Genomic DNA, 23,846 nt, shown 5'->3' with positions numbered 1-23,846 from the left:
GTCCATGGGATTTTCCAGGCAAGAGTACTGGAGTGGGGGGCCATTGCCTTCTTCACAGGATCTTCCTGACCCAGGGATCGAACCCGCATCTCCCACATTGTAAGTGGACGCTTTACCATCTGAGCCACCAGGGAAGTCCTACCAAGCCAGTTAGGAGGAGATAAAAAAGTCAAAAAACAAATGAGAATATAACTGATTCATTTTGCTATTATTATTGTTAAAATTTAATTTTATAGGCAACTGTTTTCAGAAATTTTGCTTTGTCTTATCGTTTATCTGGCCTGAGTCTAACTAGGGTTATGTATAAATATTATAAAATATGATTTTATATTTTATTTATTTAAATCACATCCACATGTTTGCTTAGATACGTTCTTTATTCTTAAAGTTGTTTGCTTTTGTTTAAAGAAGAGGTTGGAAAACAAAGGTAGATGTCAAGTTTTGAATTCATTCTAAGGAGTGACAATGTTACAGTCTTCTTTTTTTGGCATGGTGTTTCAGGAAACGTAACTATTTTAATCCAGACTAAATCCTGTGGTTGTACAGCTTTCAAAATCTTCAACTTGATTCATTTAATTAAAGATAACGTGACACGTTTGTATCAGTCCAAAGTTGTCATTGTAGACTATGCTGCTTTTGTAAATTGCTGTATGAAAGAGATCTCTGTAAATATCCAGGAAAAAAAGGTTCATTACTGTTGGGAATCAGATGTCTATCTAACACGTCTACAGTCTCCCTCTTGGTATGTGTCAACTAAATGATGCAGCTTTTCTCCATTTAGTCCCACACAATGCAAATCGGGCATTTCAGTAAATTTTGCCTTCACACAGGCAAGTCGCTTTGCACTTTTCCTTGAGCAATTCGTGTTCACAGCCAGCTGTTTTCTTCAAGGAATCACAGTTACTGAGGAGATCTTCATACTCGCAAGTATTGGCTGTAACAAAACAGACGAGTTAACATCATTATCGTTTTCCTCACTAGCAACAAAGCAATCCACACATTCAAAGTACACACAAGGCAGCGAGACTGGATAAGCGAGTCAGGGTCACATCACCATGAAGGGCCTTTCACTTCCTCAGGGACATGCAAGGTGCCTTAGCTGAGTGCGCTGATCAACCACCACTTCTGCTTTGCTCCCTTAGCAAAGAGTGAGAAATGAAAATACCTGCAGACTCTAATATGGGACATACCAGCCACACAGAGCTATTTAAACTTAAATTATTTATTCTAAATTAGGCAAAATTTAAAATTTGGTTCCTTAATCTTACTAGCCACGGTGTTCAAAGACCACTTGAGACCAGCAGCTACTAGTAAGCTAGTCTGGTAACGAACACTGGCTATTCTACGTCTTGTCTCTTAGCCCTGTCCATTGTTCCTCATTCACTTTGCCAGTAATGCAGTCAAGACATTCAATTTCTTTATTTGGCTTCACTGAGTCTTAGTTGTGGCATGTAGGATCTAATTCCCTGACCAGAGATTGAACCCAGGCCCCCTGCATTGGGAGGTTGGAGTCTTAGCCACTGGGCTACCAGGCAAGTCCCTCAATTTCTTTTCAATTTCATGTTTTTCAACAGTTTTCTAACTGAATTCCATCCAATAGTTCCTCACACCATTGCTAGAAAGCTCTTTATAAAACATTATTCTGACCTTGTTACTCTTTTGTTGAAAACCTTTGAATTGTGTACTTATTGCTAATAGGATAAATTCCAAGCTCCTTAGCAAATATAGCATTCAGTAGAGGTAGAGATATTCCACATTTTTTTAAGTTGATATTTTTCCTCCAGTTGATTTATAGTTCTGACATCATTGTTCTATAATTCAGTAAGAAGGAATGTGGACTATAGATGAATTCAACTCTACTGTTGGTAATAATTTTAATAAAAATATCCCAACTATAAAAAGCCAACAGCTGTTTTTGTTTCAGATCATGACAACTTTAGACATAACATTTATAACATTTATTTTATTCCTTCCCTTTCAACAATATGTTTGTGGACTCTATGAACCAATATCAAGTACAGGTTGGATTTTATCATTAAAAATGTGTATACAATCATGATTAAATTATAGGACGGTGATCATTGATTATGTTAATCACCATGCTTCCAATTAATACTATAGAAAAAAAATGCTAAATCATTATGAGGGACTCATTTGCACAAAAAGAAATATTTTGTTTGTGTAGACTGAGCCATAATGTGGTCTCACATCCTTAAATTTATACATTTTGCTCTTTCAAAATACAATCTTTGGTGTAATGGTATTAATGTTGATAAAATAAACTATTTATCAGAAGCATGGATGTATAGCTATTAATGAGCTCTCCATGGTCACAAAAATAAATGAATTCTAGATGTTTCATTTCATCTTACATGTGGTAATGTAGGCATATCTCATTTTATTTCATTTCACTTTATTGTGCTTTGCAGATATTGTGTTTTGTTTTTTAAAAATTGAAGGCTTGTGGTGACCCTGCATCAAGCTAATCTATTAGCGTCATTTTTCTGAAAGTACTATTTATGTTAACTTAAGTACATTGGTTTTAGACATAATACTATTTCACACTTAATAGACTACAGGATAGTGTAAAATAGTTTTTATGTGCACTGACAAACCCCCAAATGTGTGTGACTTTCTGTAGAGTTATCTCTTTTTTGTAGTGAGGTATGTCTGTACTCTTTTCATTGCAAAGAATACAAAGGTTATTGAAGTGTGTAAAATATTTACTTACACTCTGTTGAGTAATCATTTTGTCTTTTGCATAAAGACATTATTTAAGTTTGTTAGGAGATTTTTTAACCCATAAAAAGAAAATTAAATACCAATTCTTTTTTTTAATTGAAAAAAAATTTTGGACCACTTTCTGTGGCATGTGGGATCTTAGTTCCTTAACCAAGGAACAAACCCACGTCTCCTGCATTGGAAGCATGGAGTCTTAACCACTAGACCACCAGAGGAGTCCTGAAATATAAATTCCTGACTATAATACAAGTTAATCATTTCAAACTTACTGCACAATCCATTGTCACAGTTACCAGGGCAACTGCCACAAGGTGTTCCTTGTTGGTAAGGGGTATTCTTTTTGCTCACGTTATTACCACTGCAATTTAAAACACACAATGTTAAATATTTTTCACTTTGCTGTTTGGTTGCCAAGAGCAACGTCAATCACTCAAGGTATGATAGGTTATTAAATGTTTTTAGTTATGTTAACAAAACTGAAAAATTACAATTCCCAACATGTAGATAATTTAGATAACATCCAGATTAAGGAGACACTTCACATACATTGACCCATCTCCTTGACTCTAATTCTTCAGGCTGAGCAACTAAGTTGGCATAATTATTTTAATGCTTTCAGAGTACATTTTTGTGGTAACACACTTTTCATCTCCCCTTGTTGTTTAGGAGCTAAGTTTTGTCTGATCCTTTGTGACCCCATGGATGGTAGCTTGCTAGGCTCCTCCGCCCGATTTCCCAGGCAAAAATACTAGAGTGGGTAGCCTTTCCCTTCTCCAGGGAATCTGCCCAACCCAGGGACTTAACCCAGGTCTCCTGCACTGCAGGCAGATTCTTTACCATCTGAGCCACCAGAGAAGTCTCAGTCAAACTGGTAAGGCTGCTCACCTCAATGAGCTGACTAGGGGTAAATATATCCCTTACAGAGACAGAGGAAGGTCCTGGTGGTAGGGGGTTACAGTATGAAAAAGAATACTCAATGTTACAATATAATTTTATATTTAAAAGAGGATAAATACCATAATTTCTCTACTATGAACTAGGGACAACAAAGCTCCCATATATATATCACATTAAATATACATATATTTCATCTCTAGATGATGTTCTGATACTTAAGTGATTTATGATGTGTATGTCTGTGGGCCTGAAAAGCTAGGGGAGGCTTGTGAGTTTCCAGAGGTGATATGTGAGAGATTTTTATATTTACTAAAAAACAAACATTAGTTTTAACAGTTTTGATAAACACCAATATGCTGGGTATAATCAATTACAGTGACTAACTTGTAATTCACTGATGATCATTATCCTATTGACTGTTTATGTAATTCATTGGAAAATACACGGGAATCCAAATCTCAGCAGTGTCAAGGGAGTCAAGGGCCCAAGGCAATGTATCTGCAGCTCAGTCTCCCTGCACAGAACACAGCAGTATGTGCGGTGGCCGCCCTTGGAGAAATGATGACATGGATACAAAAGTGTTCCAGAGGTTCTCTCACACCTGCTTTTCCTCATTATTCCTGCCAACTCTCACTTCAAATGCCTGGCTCCAAATGCCTCGTCTCTCACAGCCAGGCAGTGAGTTTGGATACATTCTCCATCTTTCCCCCCATTTCTGTGTGGTCCTTCTATGTACGGTAGCTAGTCAATCAGCCCGCACGTCTTCTTCAGGAGGACCTGCTCTGTATGTAGGTGCAGATTCATTGTCTCCAGGGGAGGAGATCAGTTCAGTATCTTCTTAGGCCTCAATGGTCCTTCTCCAAATGACCTACCAATTCTTTCTATTAATACTAAAGTCCAATAGGTGTTTGCAGGAAAATGACTTTGGAGGCCACACTCCTCAAACAGGAAGTTCATGTGCCTGGTCACCTATGGTGGTTTAGTCACTAAGTCGTGTCTGACTCTTGTGAACCCCCATGGACTGTAGCCTCGCAGACTCCTCTGTCCATGGGATTTTTCCAGGCAATAATACTGGAGTGGGTTGCCATTTCCTTCTCCAGGGGATCTTCTCGACCCAGGGATTGAACCCAGGTATCCTGCATTGTAGGTGGTCTACTGCATTGCAGGCAGATGCTTTACCAACTGAGCCACCTATAGTATCAAGTAAACCCTGTAGGAGGCTTGGTTTTGGGGACCCCCTGCCTGTAGTAGTAAAGAATTCCAAGTTTTAAAAGAAATCAAGACTAACAGATATCTTAAGGTTCGGTCTTCAATGTATTTGCAGGCTTTGTTCTGGATAACTTCAAACATTTTGCTTACTGAAAAGCATGTTTCTTGCTATAAATAAAGACATTAAGGATTGTTCATTATGGAGTTTTTGTGAAAACTTCTGAGAAACAAAAGCTTAGGCTGTTACCTTTTTTGGGGCTCTGAAATGTATTAAAGATCGCATAGAAACATGTATAATATCATGTATGAAATGAGTTGCCAGTCCAGGTTCGATGCACGATACTGGATGCTTGGGGCTAGTGCACTGGGACGACCCAGAGGGATGGTATGGGGAGGGAGGAGGGAGGAGGGTTCAGGATGGGGAACACATGTATACCTGTGGCGGATTCATTTTGATATTTGGCAAAACTAATACAATTTTGTAAAGTCTAAAAATAAAATAAAATTTAAATTAAGGATAAAAAAAAAGAAAAAATCAAACAAAAAAAAAACCTTTGAGACCCCAAAGAATGAATAATTTCTAATGATAATAACGTGCATGGTTTTTAAGATAGGTAGGAGTTGGAACATTTTAGCAGAAAGGGCTGAAATCACAATTTACTATCCTTTATTTTCTACCCCACTACTACCTCTTGCTTAGCCAACAAGCTTCCACCTTTCTAAGATGTGAAATTAGCAAGAATTAATGACACCAAATCTAGAGAAATGTATATAACACGTGCTCAAGGGAATAACCTTGAGCTGTAGGGAAAGGGAATTGAGAGAAAAGACATCAACTCATAACTGAGGAAAGTGTTTCAGAACCTGAGAACTTGATCTCTTCTCTAGTAAGCTGAATGTATCCCATTTTAAAAAGCATTTCCAAAAATTTATCCCTTTCCTTTATTGAAATAGGCTTTTTATTTTGATTGGTTAAATATAAGACTATTTTAAAATATTAAATTGCCAATGAATTATTGGTATAAAGTTTAAAGTGTATACTTACGCAGGACAGTATTGGCAAACGTAATAGTATTTTAGACTCTCTTGATTGGGACAGTAGGCAATTCCACATCCAACACGGAAAGATGAATACCAGACAAGCTACAGATGCATAAGGGAATACATGAGAGTACATTAAAGAAGAGGGGTAAATATTAAAATGCAAATAACACCAAACGTAAAACAGCGACTCGTTCTTAGCCATATGCCTTATGGAAATATTTAAACTACTGAAACAAAGTCACAAACTTTACAAATATTACATTCCATGTACATTCACTACCTTATCCATTTCTAATGCTGGAAAAGTACAGAATGTACTTCCCTGCTAAGAATTTTGCAGAGCATGGTAAAAATGGTTTGAAATGAACTACCAGCCAGATGCCAGGATTCTATTATACTCAAGCTCTTCTAAACTGAACATTGGAGTTGGTCATCATTTGGAGAAGCTTTCACTGTTAGAGCATCTGTAGCCGAAGTTTTTCATTTGTTCTGCTTACCTGAGTATAATGTCCAACAATTGCACCGGCGCTCTTTGGTCCTGAACCATAGATAAAATCGTGGTGCTCGTTAAACCAGCTTTGGATTGCATCTGACCAGGCCATAGGGTCACTTGACATGTACAGATTCTCACCACATTTTGTACCTAAGGAGGAACAGATCATCATGAAGACAACAACAAGCATGCCAAGGCAAGAGAAGTCAACATATGAACACAAGAATGTTACCCTTCAGACTCTGCCTATATGTTCTAACTTGAATACATTAAAAAAGGGCTTCCATTCCTAATCAGTTATAAAGGTAAAGAGAAGACAGATCTACCTAGCCCACTGAGCCTGGTCACAGCGTGCAACCTTTGAATAGGTCAAGAAGACTTTATTTTGACAAGGACCAACTGTATACACAGGGAACGATACTCAATATCTTGTAATAACTTAGAAGAGAATGTAGAAAAAAGAATACATATATTTATATATATGTATATTTGAATCACCTTACTGTACATCTGAAACTAACACACATTGTAAATCAACTTTATTTCAATAAAAATTAAAATGAAACAAATCCTCCTCCTTCTGGACTGTCAAAGGTGCCTTCTTTTTCATGCTAAATCCTTTATATGTATAATGTGTGTACCTTTGGCTTTGTATTATAAGCTTGAGTAAGGCAGCAAACAACTTCTATTATTTCTTTTCTCTTACTCACCCTCAGTAGTGATTTTTCACATATAAGAGCTAGAATAAAGATTTATGATTATGATTTGTGTAAACTTTGGGGAAAAAAAAGTTTATAGGCAGTCTTTTTTTTTTTTTTTTTTGTGCCACAGGGCATGTGGGAATTTAGTTCTCCAAACAGGGATTGAACCCAAGCCCCCTACACTGGAAGCTCTGAGTGTTAACCACCAGGGAAGTTCCCAACAATAGACTTTAAGACCTCTAATGAAGAGGCAACTGACATCAGGAGGAAGACAACTTTCAAAACTTGTTGATCTTTCCTTAATCAATAAATCATAATGTCTCAAAGCCAGACCCTCCTCAGGGAGTTAGGCAGGAAGGACTTTGCAGAAGGTGACATCGGCAGAATGTTGGGACAGGAAGCTTTGGCCTCTCCTACCCTCAACAGACACACTGACTCAGCAACAATTCATGAACTGATTGCCCTCGTGAGAAATCAAGAAACAAATTTTAAGACTTCATCCTCTGAAGGATATACAACCAGACTCCCTGAAGTCTGTAGGGAAATTGGAAAACCCCTTTGCAAGAGTCCCTACCCTCAGCACAGTGCCATATGGTCAGAAGAGACTCCCTACCTTCCAGCTTCTCCCAGAGGAGGGAAGAGGTTGGTTCATGTGTACCGCAACCCAAATTTTCCAAGGGGACTCCCCACAGGGCTGGCTTCTGTCTTGCTAGAGTTGGAGCTCTAACAGTTGGGAAAAAAAGGAGATGGGGATGGGGCTGATAGATCCCATAACTCCTCCTGGGTCAGCACCAGAGCAAACAGATGAAAAATCTTAGCTCTGAGCTCTACTCTGAGAGGTAGAGTTGAGCAATGTGTACAGTGCTCCAATTTCTCTGGGGTTACTGAAAGAACTGGCACCTTCCTCACCAGTCCTAGAGCACTGTCTTGCTCCCTGGGGGAGAACAGAGTTGGCAATTTGGATTGAGAGATATATCATAGCCCTTTTCTACAGCTCAGCACAGGGTAAGCAGAAAAAGACCTCAACTGCCTGCTTCTCCCCAGGGAGGGAAGAAGTTGGTTTGGTTATCAGATGCCACACATTTTCCAGAGGCTGCCTGAGCAACTGCCTCTGGACTTGCCTGATTTGGAATGCTGACAAGACCTAGCATAAATTCACGGTCTGGGGCTAGTAAGAACAGAGACAGAAATTTGGGCTGGCGGTTGCCATAACTTCCCTTCCTGGTTCAGCACAGAGTGAGCAAACAAAATACCCTAGTGGCTAGCCTTTCCCCAGGGAGAGAGAGAATTGGATGGAATGTCCAGAAATCCATTTTCTTTTTTTTTTTTTTTTCCTGGGAGCTTCCTGAGGAAATGATTGAGAATCTTTTCTGACTACAATGGACTTGAAGAGGCATTTTTCCAAAGATAATGTACAAATGGCCAACAGGTATATGCAAAGGGACTCAAAAGTCAGTAATCATCAGGAAAGTGCAGATCAAAACCACAGTGAAATATATAACCTTACCCCTGTCAAGATGTTATAAAAAAAAAAAAGACAGCACGTGATAGCAAGGATGTGGAGAAATTGGAATCCTTGTATATTCTGTTGGTGAGAATGCAAAATGGAACAGCTGCTGTGAGAAACAGTACGGAGCTTCCTCAAAAAACTAAAAGTAGAACTATCAAATGATCCAGCAGTCCTGAGTTTGAGTATTTATCCACAAGAACTGAAATCAGGATCTCGAGGAGATATTTGCACTATTACGTTCATCGCAGCACTCTTCATGACAGCCAAGATGTGGGAACAACCCAGGGGTCCACCAACACATGAATGGATAAACAAAACGTGGTCTATACATACAATGGAATATCATTCATCCTTAGAAAAGAAGGAAATTCTGCAACATGCAACAGCATGGATGAGCCCTGAGAACATTATGCTAAGTGAAACCACCTAGTCACGGAAAGACAACTAGGGCCTGATTCCATCCTTGTGAAGTAGCTCATAGAATCTAAAAGTGGCATGGTGGTTACATTCATAGAATCTAAAAATGGCATGGTGGTTACATTCATAGAATCTAAAAGAGGCATGGTGGTTGCTGGGCTTGGGGGAAGGGAGAATGGGGAGTTACTAAACAATGGGCATAAACTTCCAGGGAAGCTAGATGAATAAGTTCTAGATATCTGATGGACAACAAGGCATCTGTAGTTAAGCACACCATATTACATATTTAAACATTTCTTAAGAGGGTAGATCACATGTTGAGTCTTTACTATCATAATATCCTTTTTAAAAATTGAAAAAAATGTGTTCTTACCACAAAAAAGAATTTGACAAAGAAATAACTGCTTTGTAGTCCAGAAAATTTTCCCTACCTTTTTTAGCCCTCATTTAATATTTACATTTTGGTGACTTGAAATACAATGTCTGTGTGCTGTTTAAAGAGAGTATAAAATGTTTGTGAATATCTCCTTTAATAGGGAAAGACAGAAACTAAGAATCTAACAGTAGACTTGGATTTTTAAGGCCATTTGTTCCAATACTCTACTGAATGCAGTCACTTCTTGTAATTTCATCATAATTCTTGCATCCAACAATATAAACAATAATAATTCTGCTGAAATAACAGGTAAGCTATTCACTGCTTTTAAACTGGGCTTGTCTATGTACATATCATGCTTGATAATGTAAAATATTTTATGTAACATTTATGCATTCAAGTTTTGTTCTTCCATGGTTTTTATGATCCTTGATATGTCTTATAATTTATTTGTGTCTATTATTCTACACATTATAGGCACATAGTCTATATGAAATATTTGACAGTTTGTTATCAGAAATTTATAAAATGAATCAACACACCCAAAATATCGATCCTGATTTTAAAAAGCTTATATATTTTTAGTGCAAAATTTAGGAACAATTCAACATATTTTAATACATTTTGGGAATGCAAAATAAATGGATTTCAAAACACCAAACAGCTAAACAAAAAAGGCAAAGGGTGAGAAATTAGGAAGCCTGGTTAATTTTCCAATGTATGGCACTCTTTCCTGTTATGTTTTTGCATAATACATTCCTTCACATCCTTAGTTTTTAGTCTTGAAAATTGGAAAAGTGATTATGCATGATCTCTTTACCATGAGCTGGTCAAGAGGAACAAATGAGATGCTGCTTAAGAAATAAGTCTGCATAATAGAAACAATCAACATACACAATATAGTACTTTTCTGTGTACTAGTAGCGACTTCATGTTCACTTTTCACTTTCATGCATTGGAGAAGGAAATGGCAAGCCACTCCAGTGTTCTTGCCTGGAGAATCCCAGGGACGGGGGAGCCTGGTGGGCTGCGGTCTCTGGGGTCGCACAGAGTCGGACACGACTGAAGCGACTTGCAGCAGCAGCAGCAGCACGTATCTAGTACTAGTATGTATCTCTCTACATACAGACACTTTATTTTAAAAATACAGCCATATATTTATTTGCAAAGTCTTCTTAGTACAATGCCCCAGAGTGGTCTATCTTATTTGTCCAGTATTTTATTTGCTCATTTATTCAGAAAACATGTATTGATTTACGTACTGGTCTTTCGTTCATTTGGATTGCTGTGTTCTAAAGTGCACTTGTTTGCCCACTTCTGGGCATTTGCTGTCACTTCTCTGCTCCATTCCTAAACGTCCCAAGAAAAACAAAATACACAAAGATTCAACTCAACACTTTAAAATCTGATTGGTAGGCTGATTTTGCACTAAAACTTCTGTAGATATGCTAGGTTGGCCAAAAAGTTATATTATTACCTAATTATAATATAAGTTATAATATTACCTAATTGTCATTGGTATTAAAATATCTTTTTATTTGCATATGTGTGTCTTTATCTGCCCCAGTGCAAAGACAAGTCCCCAGGTGATATATTTAATGAAAGAAACACCTAAGATAATACAATATTATCTGACTATGATATCATAGCAACCACACCTAAGATCTTTTAGTAATGGTGCTACTCTTAATACTAATTAACATGTGAGGGAGTATAACTACATTTAAACAGTAATAAGCAGACACAGGTTATTGCCAATTCCATTTGTAGCCCACTGTGTCCATATGGGAGGTGATAGTTTTTATGGACTATTTCCTGGAAAATGGGCTGTTATAATATTCAATCAATGCCTAAAAGGCATTGATCCTGAAAGATAGATTTATTCATTTTCGACTGAGGAAGATAGTGAACAAAAAGAAATGTAATGACTTCACATTTGATGTCTGAAGATTTGGCTTCTCGGTCTGCCTTCCCGATTTTATTGCCTTATAACTTTGACAAGCTATTCAACCATTATAAAGGGAAACTCATTTCTGCCCTGCCCATGACACCGCTAAATGAAATTAAAAAACAGAGACAAAAAAAAACAAAAAACACAGAGACAGAAATTTGTAAGCCACAAAATTTTTAAGATAGGCCAGTTACCAGCTGCTTACTCGTACCAACTCTGGCTCACTCTACTTTCTTTGTATTCCTGCTTCTTACCATCTTTAGCATGTTACTGGCAGGTGGAGAGACTGATTTCCTTAGTTCATTGTGTTTATTTACAATTTCTCTTTGGACTTGAGTTTGAGTGGTTATCAAAGCAGTAAAGGATGGATCCTAAAGGAAAATAAAAGTAAGGTTATTTTTTAAAACATTTTTAAAAAATTGCATTTAAGAGGCAATAAGTTAATTTAAGGAACCAGGGATTACTTTACAAAATGTTCCATTCAGGACACTGTGAATTGGTAAGCACTGTCAATGAACTGAGCCAAAGTAATGACAAATAGGAAAGAGATAGTTTGAAGCTTTGAGAATGGGGATGTTAATTCATGGCATGACAAATTAAAAACTCTTCTGAGGCCACAAATGCCAATTTCGAGTTTCAGGGGAACTCTCAATGTGATTTTTCTCAATATATGAGTGATAATGCTTTATAATATTTTATAATTTGCCTACAAAGGCATACAACAGGAACATTAAGACAGATTTATCTACATGCTGCAGCAGGGGGATAAGAGCGAGATTCAAGAATCACCCTGGACTTTAAGGTTAAGTTTGATCTGACATGGTATCGGTTCTTAGAGAAGGAATGTCTTTCATTTCAGTTCAGTCGCTCAGTCGTGTCCGACTCTTTGCGACGCCATGAATTGCAGCATGCCAGGCCTCCCTGTCCATCACCAACTTCCGAAGTTCACCCAGACTCACGTCCATCGAGTCGGTGATGCCATCCAGCCATCTCATCCTCTGTCGTCCCCTTCTCCTCCTGACCCCAATCCCTCCCAGAATCAGAGTCTTTTCCAATGAGTCAACTGTTCGCATGAGGTGGCCAAAGTATTGGAGTTTCAGCTTCAACATCAGTCCTTCCAAAGAATACCCAGGACTGATCTCCTTTAGAATGGACTGGTTGGATCTCCTTGCAGTCCAAAGGACTCTCTCGAGTCCTCTCCAACACCACAGTTCAAAAGGATCAATTCTTTGGTGCTCAGCTTTCTTCACAGTCCAGCTCTCACATCCATACATGACTACTAGAAAAACAATAGCCTTGACTAGACAGACCTTTGTTGGCTGAGTAATATATCTGCTTTTCAGTATGCTATCTAGTTTGGTCATAACTTTCCTTCCAAGTAGTAATCGTCTTTTAATTTCATGGCTGCAGTCACCATTTGCAGTGATTTTGGAGCCCCCCCCAAATAAAGTCAACCACTGTTTCCACTGTTTCCCCATCTATTTGCCATGAAGTGATGGGACCAGATGCCATGATCTTAGTTTTCTGAATGTTGAGCTTTAAGCCAACTTTTTCACTTTCATCAAGAGGCTCTTTGCTCCTCTTCACTTTCTTCCATAATGGTGGTGTCATCTGCATAGCTGAGATTATTGAGATTTCTCCCAGAAATCTTGATTCCAGCTTGTGCTTTTTCCAGCCCAGCGTTTCTCATGATGTACTCTGCATATAAGTTAAATAAGCAGAGTGACAATATACAGCCTTGACGTACTCCTTTTCCTATTTGGAACCAGTCTGTTGTTCAATGTCCAGCTCTAACTGTTGCTTCCTGACCTGCATATAGGTTTCTCAAGAGGCAGGTCAGGTGGTCTGGTATTCCCATCTCTTTCAGAATTTTCCACAGTTTATTGTGATCCACACAGTCAAAGGCTTTGGCATAGTCAATAAAGTCAATAAATGTCTTTAGATTAAGAATGTTTAGGGTCAGCCAAAGTGCATTCAATATTCTAGTAAAATGATTCTGTTATAGGTAGATTTTATGGAATCACTCAAAAGACCCCATTAAAAAAAATCTCCAAGGCCATTAGAAGGAAGCAAAGCCATCCAATCAGTGTACCATCCCTGGCTTTGTTCCTTTTAGTAACAGAAATATAATTGATAAGGTATTAAACCAGGTGCAGATATTCTTGGTGTATCATTGTGTGTGTGTGTGCTGGGGGAGGGTTGAGCCCTAATTCTGGAGATGGAATAGGGTGTGTGAATTGTTCCCACAAGGTCTAACAATTGGATAGCCCAAATTTACAAAAAAAGGCTGATATTACATGAGCATGGGTAAAATTTTGAAGTATAAGTCTGAACAGATGGGGTACTTTGTTGATTTTCCCTTGACACCTTGGGATAAGTTCTCTGCTCCTCTAGTATTGAGTCCCATCAGTTCACTTCAGTCACTCAATTATGTCCGACTCTTTGAGACCCCATGGACTGCAGCACACCAGGCCTCCCTGTTCATCACCAACTCCCGGAGTTTACTCAAACTCATGTTCATTGAATCATTGATGCCATTCAACCATCTCATCCTCTGTTGTCCCCTTCTCCTGCCTTCAGTCTTTCCCAGCACCAGGGCCTTTTCCAATGAGTCAGTTATTCGCATCAGGTGGCCAAAGTATTGGAGCTTCAGTTTCAGCATCAGTCCTTCCAATGAACACCCAGGACTGATCTCCTTTAGGATGGACTGGTTGGATCTCTTTGCTGTCCAAGGGACTCTCAAGAGTCTTCTCTAACACCACAGTTAAAAAACATTAATTCTTTGGTGCTCAGCTTTCTTTATAGTCCAACTCTCACATCCATATGCATGACTACTGGAAAAACCATAGCTTTGACTAGGCGGACCTTTGTTGGCAAAGTAATGTCACTGCTTTTTAGTATGCTGTCTAGGTTTGTCATAGCTTTTCTTCCAAGGAGCAAGCGTCTTTTAATTTCATGGCTGCAGTCACCATCTGCAGTGATTTTGGAACCACTCCCACCTCCTACAAAAAAAAAAAGTCTGTCACTATTTCCATTGTTTCCCACCTATTTGCCATGAAGTGATGGGACCAGATGCCATAATCTTAGTTTTTTGAATGTTGAGTTTTAAGCCAACTTTTCACTCTCCTCTTTCACTTTCATCAAGAGGCTCTTTAGTACTTCTTTACTTTTTGCTGTAAGGGTGGTGTCATCTGCGTATCTGAGGTTATTGATATTTCTCCTGGCAATCTTGATTCCAGCTTGTGCTTCATCCAGCCCAGCATTTTGCATGATGTACTCCACATATAAGCTAAATAAGCAGGGTGACAATACACAGTCTTGACATACTCCTTCCCCAATTTGGAACCAGTCTGTTGTTCCATGTCTGATTCTAACTGTTGCTTGTTGACCTGTATACAGATTTCTCAGGAGGCAGGTGAGGTGGTCTGGTATTCCCATATCTTGAAGAATTTTCCACAGTTTGTTGTGATCCACACAGTCTAAGGCTTTGATGTAGTCAACAAAGCAGAAGTAGATGTTTTTCTGAAACTTGCTTGCTTTTTTCGATGATCCAACGGATGTTGGCAATTTGACCTCTGGTTCCTCTGCCTTTTCTAAATCCAGATTGAACATCTGGAAGTTCTTGGTTCATACACTGTTGAAGCCTCGCTTGGAGAATTTTGAGCATTACTTTGCTAGCATGTGAGATGAAAGTTACGACCAACCTAGACAGCATATTAAAAAGCAGAGACTCATGCTTTTAATGCATCACTGACTCAATGGACATGAGTTTGGGTAGGCTCTGGGACTTGGTGTTGGACAGGGAGGCCTGGTGTGCCTCCCAGTTCATGGGGTTGCAAAGAGTTGGACATGACTGAGTGACTGAACTGAACTGAACTGAGTGCAATTGTGTAGTAGTTTGAACATTCTTTGGCACTGCTGCTGCTGCTAAGTCACTTCAGTCGTGTCCGACTCTGTGCGACCCCATAGATGGCAGCCCACCAGGCTCCTCCGTCCCTGGGATTCTCCAGGCAAGAACACAGGAGTGGGTTGCCATTTCCTTCTCCAATGCATGAAAGGAAAAGTGAAAGTTGCTCAGTTGTGTCCAACCCTCAGCAACCCCATGGACTGCAGCCTACCAGGCTCCTCCATCCATGGGATTTTCCAGGCAAGAGTACTGGAGTGGGGTGCCATCGCCTTCTCACTGAGCCCCCTCAAAGCTCTGCAAATACTGTGAACATGGGTCTGACTACATATTATCACCATCATCCCATGTGTCCATTTCTCCTGTTTGCTTATTATGTTCTGAAGTACAGGGACCAATACTGAATGAAAAATGAATCCAATGACACGCGTCTTTGTTAGAGACACAGAGAGGAGAAGATGATGTGAAGGTGGAGGCAGAGATTGCAGGGATGCAGCCATAAGCCAAGGACACCAAGGACTGGTAGGAACCACCAGAAGCTAGGAGGGAGACACTGAACAGACTTCCTCTTTGATCCTCTAGAGGGAGCATAGCCTTGCTGATACCTGGATTTCACACTTCTGGCCTTCAGAACTGTGAGAGAATAAATTTCTATTTGCAAAGCCATCAAAATTGTGTGAATTTCTTTGCAACAACCCTAAAGACCTACTACATTAATTTTCGAGATCATTTCATCATGTACCTAATATAAAAATACTGAAATATTTTTCTTTTTTTTTTTTTAAATACGAAATCTTTGACATTTGGTCTGTATTTTATCTTGTTACAGAAAAGTCACATTTCAAGTCTTCACAACAGCCTTGTATGACTGATAGCATCCTTAAACTTTCATCTAGATAATTAAGTTCTTCGAGCTATGAGTGGGTACTCTGTGATGTACCAGACACTCACTTTTCCCACTCTCCACTTTTCACTTTTTCCTATCCCAAAGAGTTCTGGAAAGATTTTTGATTTTAACCTTACCTTTCCTTCAGTGGGGAAAGATGGAAGCAGCACAGCGGTCAGAAACAGCACCACTGGGAGTAAAGCCATTGCTAGGAAGTAAGTCAAAGAGAACACAGATCTGCATCAAAACATGTAGCACAGGGACCTCTGACTAAGACGGAAGAACGAATGTAATGACATTGGTTATTTCAACTGAGCTGTGATTCCCAAGTTCATAAGTAATATAACATGAGAGAACTACCATACAGAGCCAGAGGAATCAGTGGAACCACCCTGTCTCTGATGGAAACAATAAACTAAAGAACTTGACAGTTGCCTTTGAATTATACCTGTAAAGGCAAGGGACATACTATCTTTTTTTCTGCCCAGTTCTATTGCTCCTGAACTCATCAGAAAGAAAATATGGAAAAAAAAAAACAGATTTCTTCACAGATAATTATGATCCTGCATTGATTACTGAAGGCAGGAGGAGAAGGGGATGACAGAGGATAAGATGGTTGGATGGCATAACTGATTCAATGGATGAGCAAGCTTCAGGAGATGGTGAAGGACAGAAAAGCCTGGTGTGCTACAGTTCACGCGGTTGCAAGGAGTCAGACACAACTGAGCAACAGAACAATAGCAACAATGGATTATCAGTTCAATTGTGGGGAAAGCTTATTTTCAGTGTATACCATCTTTTAGTTTCCTCTTTTCTATGAAAACTAGATATTTGTCCTTTTATTTACAAACGGCTCTAATCAAGATTTCAGGGTTGTGACTACACAGAAATAAATGTACAAATACTTTATTAGCAGTTATTTCTCCAACGGAGGCATTAGAAGTGATGTTTATTTTTTTCCTTATATTTGTCTATATTTTCAAATTTCCCAGTATAAAAAAAATGCAAATAGAACAAATGTACTGAAAGTCCAGGCTGTTCAAATCTGCTGAATCCAGGATTAGGTAGATTCATGTTGATGTATGGCAAAACAAATACAATATTATAAAGTAATTAGCCTCCAATTAAAATAAATAAATGTATATTAAAAAAGTATCTTTTATTAACTTTTAAAACCACATTTAGTACTGGATTGCCCAGGGGTCAGAAAACTACATTTTATCACCATCATCTCATCATGCGTCCATTTGTTCCTCAATGTGTCAAAAAATCCTTGGTCCTTTGGATGAAGCAACAAGAACTAAGTTTAGGAAGAACTCATATTCCCTCTCCACTCTTAGTCATATAAACTGATCACTTTGTAAATTAAGGAATGATACCTTGATTAGCTCTCTTCCTATGAAATTAGTACTCCTAAATTCCTGGAGGGAAATAAAATTCTAAATTATTTATCTGCAGTACTTGTCATTCAGTCATGACCGACTCTTTGCGACCCCATGAACTATATGGTCCATGGAGTTCTCCAGGCCTGAATACTGGAGTGGGTAGCCTATTCCTTCTCCAGGGGATCTTCCCGACCCAGGAATTAAACTGGGGTCTCCTGCATTGCAGGTGGACTCTTTACCAGCTGAGCTACCAGGGAAGCCAGTACTTCTTAGGTCTTATTAATTTGTAAAGAGTAGACAATTGATACTTAGTCCGTGTGTTGCCTTTCTTCTCAATAGTATGATCTTCAAAGGGAGGGGAATGAACATTTATGCATAGTTTGTGGTAAAATGCAATCAATGTCTAATTTCACTCTCATACCTTGGTGGGTATGGCAGTATTTTACCAATGAAAGGACTGAGGCTTAGAAGAGTTAATCGACCTATGCCAATGAAAAGTTCTAAAGTAATGTTAGAAATTAACCTTCATCCAATTATGATTTCCAAGTCAATGAACATTGAAAGGAAAACATAGTTTCAACTGGGAAAAATCAATCATTTTGCAGTCTAATGGAGATGCTTTATTTTAACAATCCCTATGTTAATATATAAATGTATATGTTCATAATAAAAATCACTAACATGGAAGGGTATATAATATATACAAATTGTCATATTTTACATTTTTCTAGGAAATATAGTTTTAGTATAATTGTTTCAAAGTAAAAAATAGGAACTTGTATATTCAAAAGTTGGAAACTTTTGGAAAAAATTTTCCAAGAAAATGGAACCTTATATTATGTATTTTAGAATCAGATGTAAAAAATTCACTTGTTTCAACTTGACATAGTAAGAGTAGAATTGACCCAGGATCATTCTCTCAATAAACACTTATCCATTAAGCTTGAAAATCAAGGATACATTTATTAAGCATATAATTTTACCCCTGGCAAAATAAAAATGATTGACAAAATGTTCACATTTAAATAAATGAGTTATGCCTTACTGTTGGTTTTCAGAGCAGGATGAAGAGTCTGCTTTGTCTGTAGGAAGAAAAAGGGTGCAGAGGATATTAGAGCACAATATATATTACATCTATTTCTGTTTTAGAACATTCTGGTTTGCAAGTAAATCTAAATCAGTACATTTCCAAAGTAGAATTTTTTTTTACGCCAATGGCTTTCAATTTCATTGACAGTTATCTGATGTTTTTTTTTTTTTTGATGTTGTTTTTGACATTATTTAGCTTTCACTTTGGAGAAGGCAATGGCACCCCACTCCAGTACTCTTGCCTGGAAAATCTCATGGATGGAGGAGCCTGGAAGGCTGCAGTTCATGGGGTCGCTAAGGGTTGGGCATAATTGAGCGACTTCACTTTCACTTTTCACTGTCATGCATTGGAGAAGGAAATGGCAACCCACTCCAGTGTTCTTGCCTGGAGAATCCCAGGGATGGGGAAGCCTGGTGGGCTGCCGTCTATGGGGTTGCACAGAGTTGGACACGACTGAAGCGACTCAGCAGCAGCAGCAGCAGCTTTCATTTAGCTTATAACATGAGTAAGTTAAGAACAGGACTTCCCAGGTGGCTCAGTGTAATGAATCTGCTTGCCAATGCAGGAAATGCAGGAGACACAGGTTCAATCCCTGGGTAGGGAAGATCCTGCGAAGGAGGAAATGGCAATCCACTCCAGTATTCTTGCCTGGGGAATCCCTTGGACAGAGCAGCCTGACAAGCTACAGTCTATAGGGTCACAAAGAATCAGATATGACTGAGCAACTGAGCACACACACAAGTAAAGCATATTCTCACTCTCCTTATGGATACTAAAATCTCAGTTCAGTTCAGTTGCTCAGTCGTGTCTGACTCTTTGTGACCCCAAGTACCATAACACTCCAGGCTTCCCTGTCCATCACCAACTCCCGGAGTTTACCCAGACTCATGTCCATTGAGTCAGTGATGCCATCTAACCATCACATCCTCTGTCGTCCCCTTTTCTTCCTGCCTTCAATCTTTCCCAGGTTCAGGGTCTTTTCAAATGAGTCAGCTCTTTGCATCAGGTGGCCAAAATATTGGTTTCAGCTTCAACATCAGTCCTTTCATTGAATACCCAGGACTGATCTCCTTTAGGATGGACTGGTTGGATCTCCTTGCAGTCCAAGGGACTCTCAAGAGTCTTCTCCAACACCACAGTTGAAAAGCATCAATTCTTTAGCACTCAGCTTTCTTTATAGTCCAACTCTCACATCCATACATGACCATTGGAAAAACTATAGCCTTGACTAGACCGACCTTTGTTGACAAAGTGATGTCTGCTTTCTAATATGCTGTCTAGGTTGGTCATAACTTTCCTTCCAAGGAATAAGCATCTTTTAATTTCATGGCTGCAATCACCATCTGCAGTGATTTTAGAGCCCCCCCCAAATAAATTCAACCACTGTTTCCGCTGTTTCCCCATGTATTTGCCATGAAGTGATGGGACCGGATGCCATGATCTTTGTTTTCTGAATGCTGAGCTTTAAGTCAACTTTTTCACTCTCCTCTTTCACTTTCATCAAGAAGCTCTTTAGTTCTTCTTCACTTTCTGCCATAAGGGTGGTGTCATCTGCATATCTGAGGTTGTTGATATTTCTCCCAGCAATCTTGATTCCAGCTTGGGCTTCTTCCAGCCCAGCATTTCTCATGATGTACTCTGCATATAAGCTAAATAAGCAGGGTGAAAATGCATAGCCTTGACATACTCCTTTTCCTATTTGGAACCAGTCTGTTGTTCAATGTCCAGCTCTAACTGTTGCTTCCTGACCTGCATATAGGTTTCTCAAGAGGCAGGTCAAGTGGTCTGGTATTCCCATGTCTTTCAGAATTTTCCACAGTTTATTGTGATCCATAAAGTCAAAGGCTTTGGCATAGTCAATAAAACAGAAATAGATGTTTTTCTGGAACTCTCTTGCTTTTTCGATGAACAGCGGATGTTGGCAATTTGATCTCTGGTTCCTCTGCCTTTTCTAAAACCAGCTTGAACATCTGGAAGTTCATGGTTCATGTACTGCTGAAGCCTGGCTTGGAGAATTTTGAGTATTACTTTACTAGCGTGTGAGATGAGTGCAATTGTGCGGTAAGCCTACCCAATTCAATAGCTGTTTTAGCTGGTATAGAAAGCCTGGTATAGAATACTCAATAAATGGAAATGATTAATATTTTTATTATTATCCTTTGCTGGTGGTAGTCTGCTGAGATCATACTCTTTCTCAGTAAATCACACTGTTTGAATTGCTGGTTTTAGAAGTGTTTATAAAACCTGCATTTACTTCCAGGTATCAGAGGAAAAAATCATTATAATCTAATCATATATTCTTACATTCAAGGCCCAGTGCCACTGGAGACTTTCTGGCTAACTGTAGGAAAATGATCTAACATCTGGGATGTTGTATCCTCATCACTCACTGAAAGACACACATGAGCCTGATGATTTTGTGTAGCTTAATCACGTTATAGGTTTGTATTAGGTAACCCATAATTCCATAATTCAATAGACAAAAGATGCCACACACTCTTCTTTGCCTCCTTTCTCTCTCCACTCCCTCACTCACCTATAATCATTTTTGTTGCATCAATGAAAGCAATGACACTTTTTGTGAGAGTATATTTAAAGAAAAGTTGCTATTTTATTCCTTTAAACCCACATTCATGGATCCCATTATTTTCCTTCAATACTTACAAATGGAAAAGCACTGTGACCTTTTGTATGTTTTAAGACCAGGGTGACATGGTTCTTCTACAATGTCTGCAGGAAGAGCATGGTGTATGGTTTCATAATCCTAGAGCAAGGGAAAAGAGAACATTTAAAATAAAAACACGAAGAAGAGGTGTGTGTGTGTGAAAGTGTTACTTGCTCAGCTGTGTCTGACTCTTTGTTACCCCATGGACGATAGCCCAACAGGCTCCTTTGTCCATGGAATTCTCCAAGAAAGAATATTGAGTGGGTAGCCAGTCCCTTCTTCATGGGATCCTCTCGACTCAGGGATCAAAACTGAGTCTCCTGCATTGCAGGCAGATTCTTTACCATTTGAGCCACCACAGAAGCCGGAAGAAGAGATAGGTAGTATCAACAATCTCTGTCACAAACTTAAAACTTGACTCAGTTATTTAGTTGATATTTTCTCTCATAATTTACTGCATTTATTGGATCTTACCCAGTAAGACCATAATCTTCTGAGATCAGATTGTGTTTTGATGTCCTGGTATTTCCTTCACACATTAACAAAGATGTGGCCTTCTTAAAAAAAGCTGTTAACTGTTGGTTGTTAACTAAAAGTTGTTAACTGTTGGTTGAATACTTTTCTTGGAATATCACAGTATATTGTGATATATTGAAGACTTCAAAATATAAATATAACATGTAAAATATATTTTGAAGACTCCCAACTCCTTATTTATACCTCCAACCCATACACTCTCTAGAAAGTAATTTCTATATATAGTTGGGCATATATTGAGTGGATCTAGGGGGAAGGTCCACCTATATTTATTCATATCTTTTCCTGGAAGACAACAGATTACATAAAATCCAGAAGAGTCCACAGCCATAATTCTAATTGTTTATAATAAACAGTTTCTAATAACTGTTCATTCCAAACATAAATAAAAAAACCAAAGCTCTCAGTTTGATCTCATGAAAAGCCAGAGTTAGAAATGACTTCAGCCTTCTGCTGTGTCTCAGAGTGTTTCACATACATTGAACGATTTACTTTTCAGATAGTGAAAGAATTTCAATAGGACACCCTGGAGAGGATGTCGAATCTTTGGTGCCTGGGTGTGTGCTATGTAAGTCGTTTTAGTCTTGTCCAGCTCCTTGCAACCCTATGGACCATAGCCCAGTCAGGTTCCTCTGTGCTAGGCGCCGAGCAACAAAACTGACCAACTTTCATCTGTTTGAACTAAAACAGCTCATGTACCAACCTGAGAAGAGGCGTGGAGGATGTGAAGACCCCTCACCCCTTCGAACTCATCCCACTTCCCAGCCCTGGGCATTTCCAGTTTTCCAGTCCACTCTAATTCTTACCCTGGTTGGAAAGCCGAGATCTTCTGTTGCAGAGCGGCAGTCAGACGCCCGCTGGCTCGCCCCTCCTGCTGCGGTTGTAAAATACCGCACCAGCCACGTGGGGGCGACGTCACCAGGCTTTATGACCTCAGCGCAGTCACAGGCCAATTGAATTATTCGCTCAATTCCCTGGACTCCTTCCAGGGACGCACCGTGAAAACCTTACACATTTACCATCATTACCATCACTTGATGGAGAAAAATAAATGTCTGCCCACACACCTAAACAGAGCAGTAGGAGGAGGAGGAGGATGGAGATATGAGGATTCAAAATGCCCAGAAGGTGGCTGAGAAAGGAGGCACTCCTTTCCAAACAGGATTTCCTGAATTAACAGAATCTAGGTCGCTTACTCCTTGGAAGAAAAGTTAAGACCAACCTAGATAGCATATTGAAAAGCAGAGACATTACTTTGCCAACAAAGGTCCGTCTAGTCAAGGCTATGGTTTTTCCAGTGGTCATGTATGGATGTGAGAGTTGGACTGTGAAGAAAGCTGAGTGCCGAAGAACTGATGCCTTTCAACTGTGGTGTTGGAGAAGATGCTTGAGAGTCCCCTGGACTGCGAGGAGATCCAACCAGTCCATTCTGAAGGAGATCAGCCCTGGATGTTCTTTGGCAGGAATGATGCTAAAGCTGAAACTCCAATACTTTGGCCACCTCATGCGAAGAGTTGACTCATTGGAAAAGACTCTGATGCTGGGAGGGATTGGGGGCAGGAGAAGGGGACGACAGAGGATGAGATGGCTGGATGGCATCACTGACTCGATGGACGTGAGTCTGGGTGAACTCCGGGAGTTGGTGATGGACAGGGAGGCCTGGCGTGCTGCGATTCATGGGGTCGCAGAGAGTCGGACACGACTAAGCGACTGAACTGAACTGAACTGAACTGAAAGGGCTGATTGGAAAAGTCCATAGATACTTGAGTTTGCTGCCCAATACTAGTGTACTGCCAACAATGCACTCGTGGAAATTGCCATTTTGATGGTTTGCTCACAAACATGTCGTGGTCTCACTCCTCTTTTTCCCTTCCACAACAATTTTGTGATCTAGAAATTCAAGTCTTGGAAAAATGCCCAGAAGTCCTGATCCAAGGCTGCAGGCTTCACGTTCAGCAGGCACTGGTTGAAGACATGCCTATCCTCACTGAGGACAGATGAGTAATAGATGATTTACTTCTATGCTTAGTTTTCAAGAT

The 23,846-nt window shown here is 39.3% G+C and overlaps 1 protein-coding gene across 1 annotated transcript; it reads right to left on the bottom strand.

The window, feature by feature from the left end:
- Nucleotides 1-495: 495 nt before the first annotated feature.
- On the bottom strand, nucleotides 496-22,710 carry CRISP2 (cysteine rich secretory protein 2). Its single transcript, XM_006050711.4, has 10 exons — nucleotides 22,614-22,710; nucleotides 21,270-21,369; nucleotides 18,561-18,597; nucleotides 16,268-16,338; nucleotides 11,595-11,711; nucleotides 10,652-10,739; nucleotides 6,390-6,535; nucleotides 5,894-5,991; nucleotides 3,012-3,100; nucleotides 496-934 (listed from the first exon to the last, which is right to left on the bottom strand). The coding sequence occupies exons 4-10, from the start codon at nucleotides 16,334-16,336 to the stop codon at nucleotides 807-809; spliced, it is 735 nt and encodes a 244-aa protein (XP_006050773.4). The 5' UTR covers nucleotides 16,337-16,338; nucleotides 18,561-18,597; nucleotides 21,270-21,369; nucleotides 22,614-22,710; the 3' UTR covers nucleotides 496-806.
- Between the last annotated feature and the right edge of the window lie 1,136 nt (nucleotides 22,711-23,846).

Source organism: Bubalus bubalis, chromosome 2, assembly GCF_019923935.1.
Source record: "Bubalus bubalis isolate 160015118507 breed Murrah chromosome 2, NDDB_SH_1, whole genome shotgun sequence".
NCBI classification, from domain to species: Eukaryota; Metazoa; Chordata; class Mammalia; order Artiodactyla; family Bovidae; genus Bubalus; species Bubalus bubalis.
This window is presented reverse-complemented; position numbering and strand designations above follow the sequence as displayed.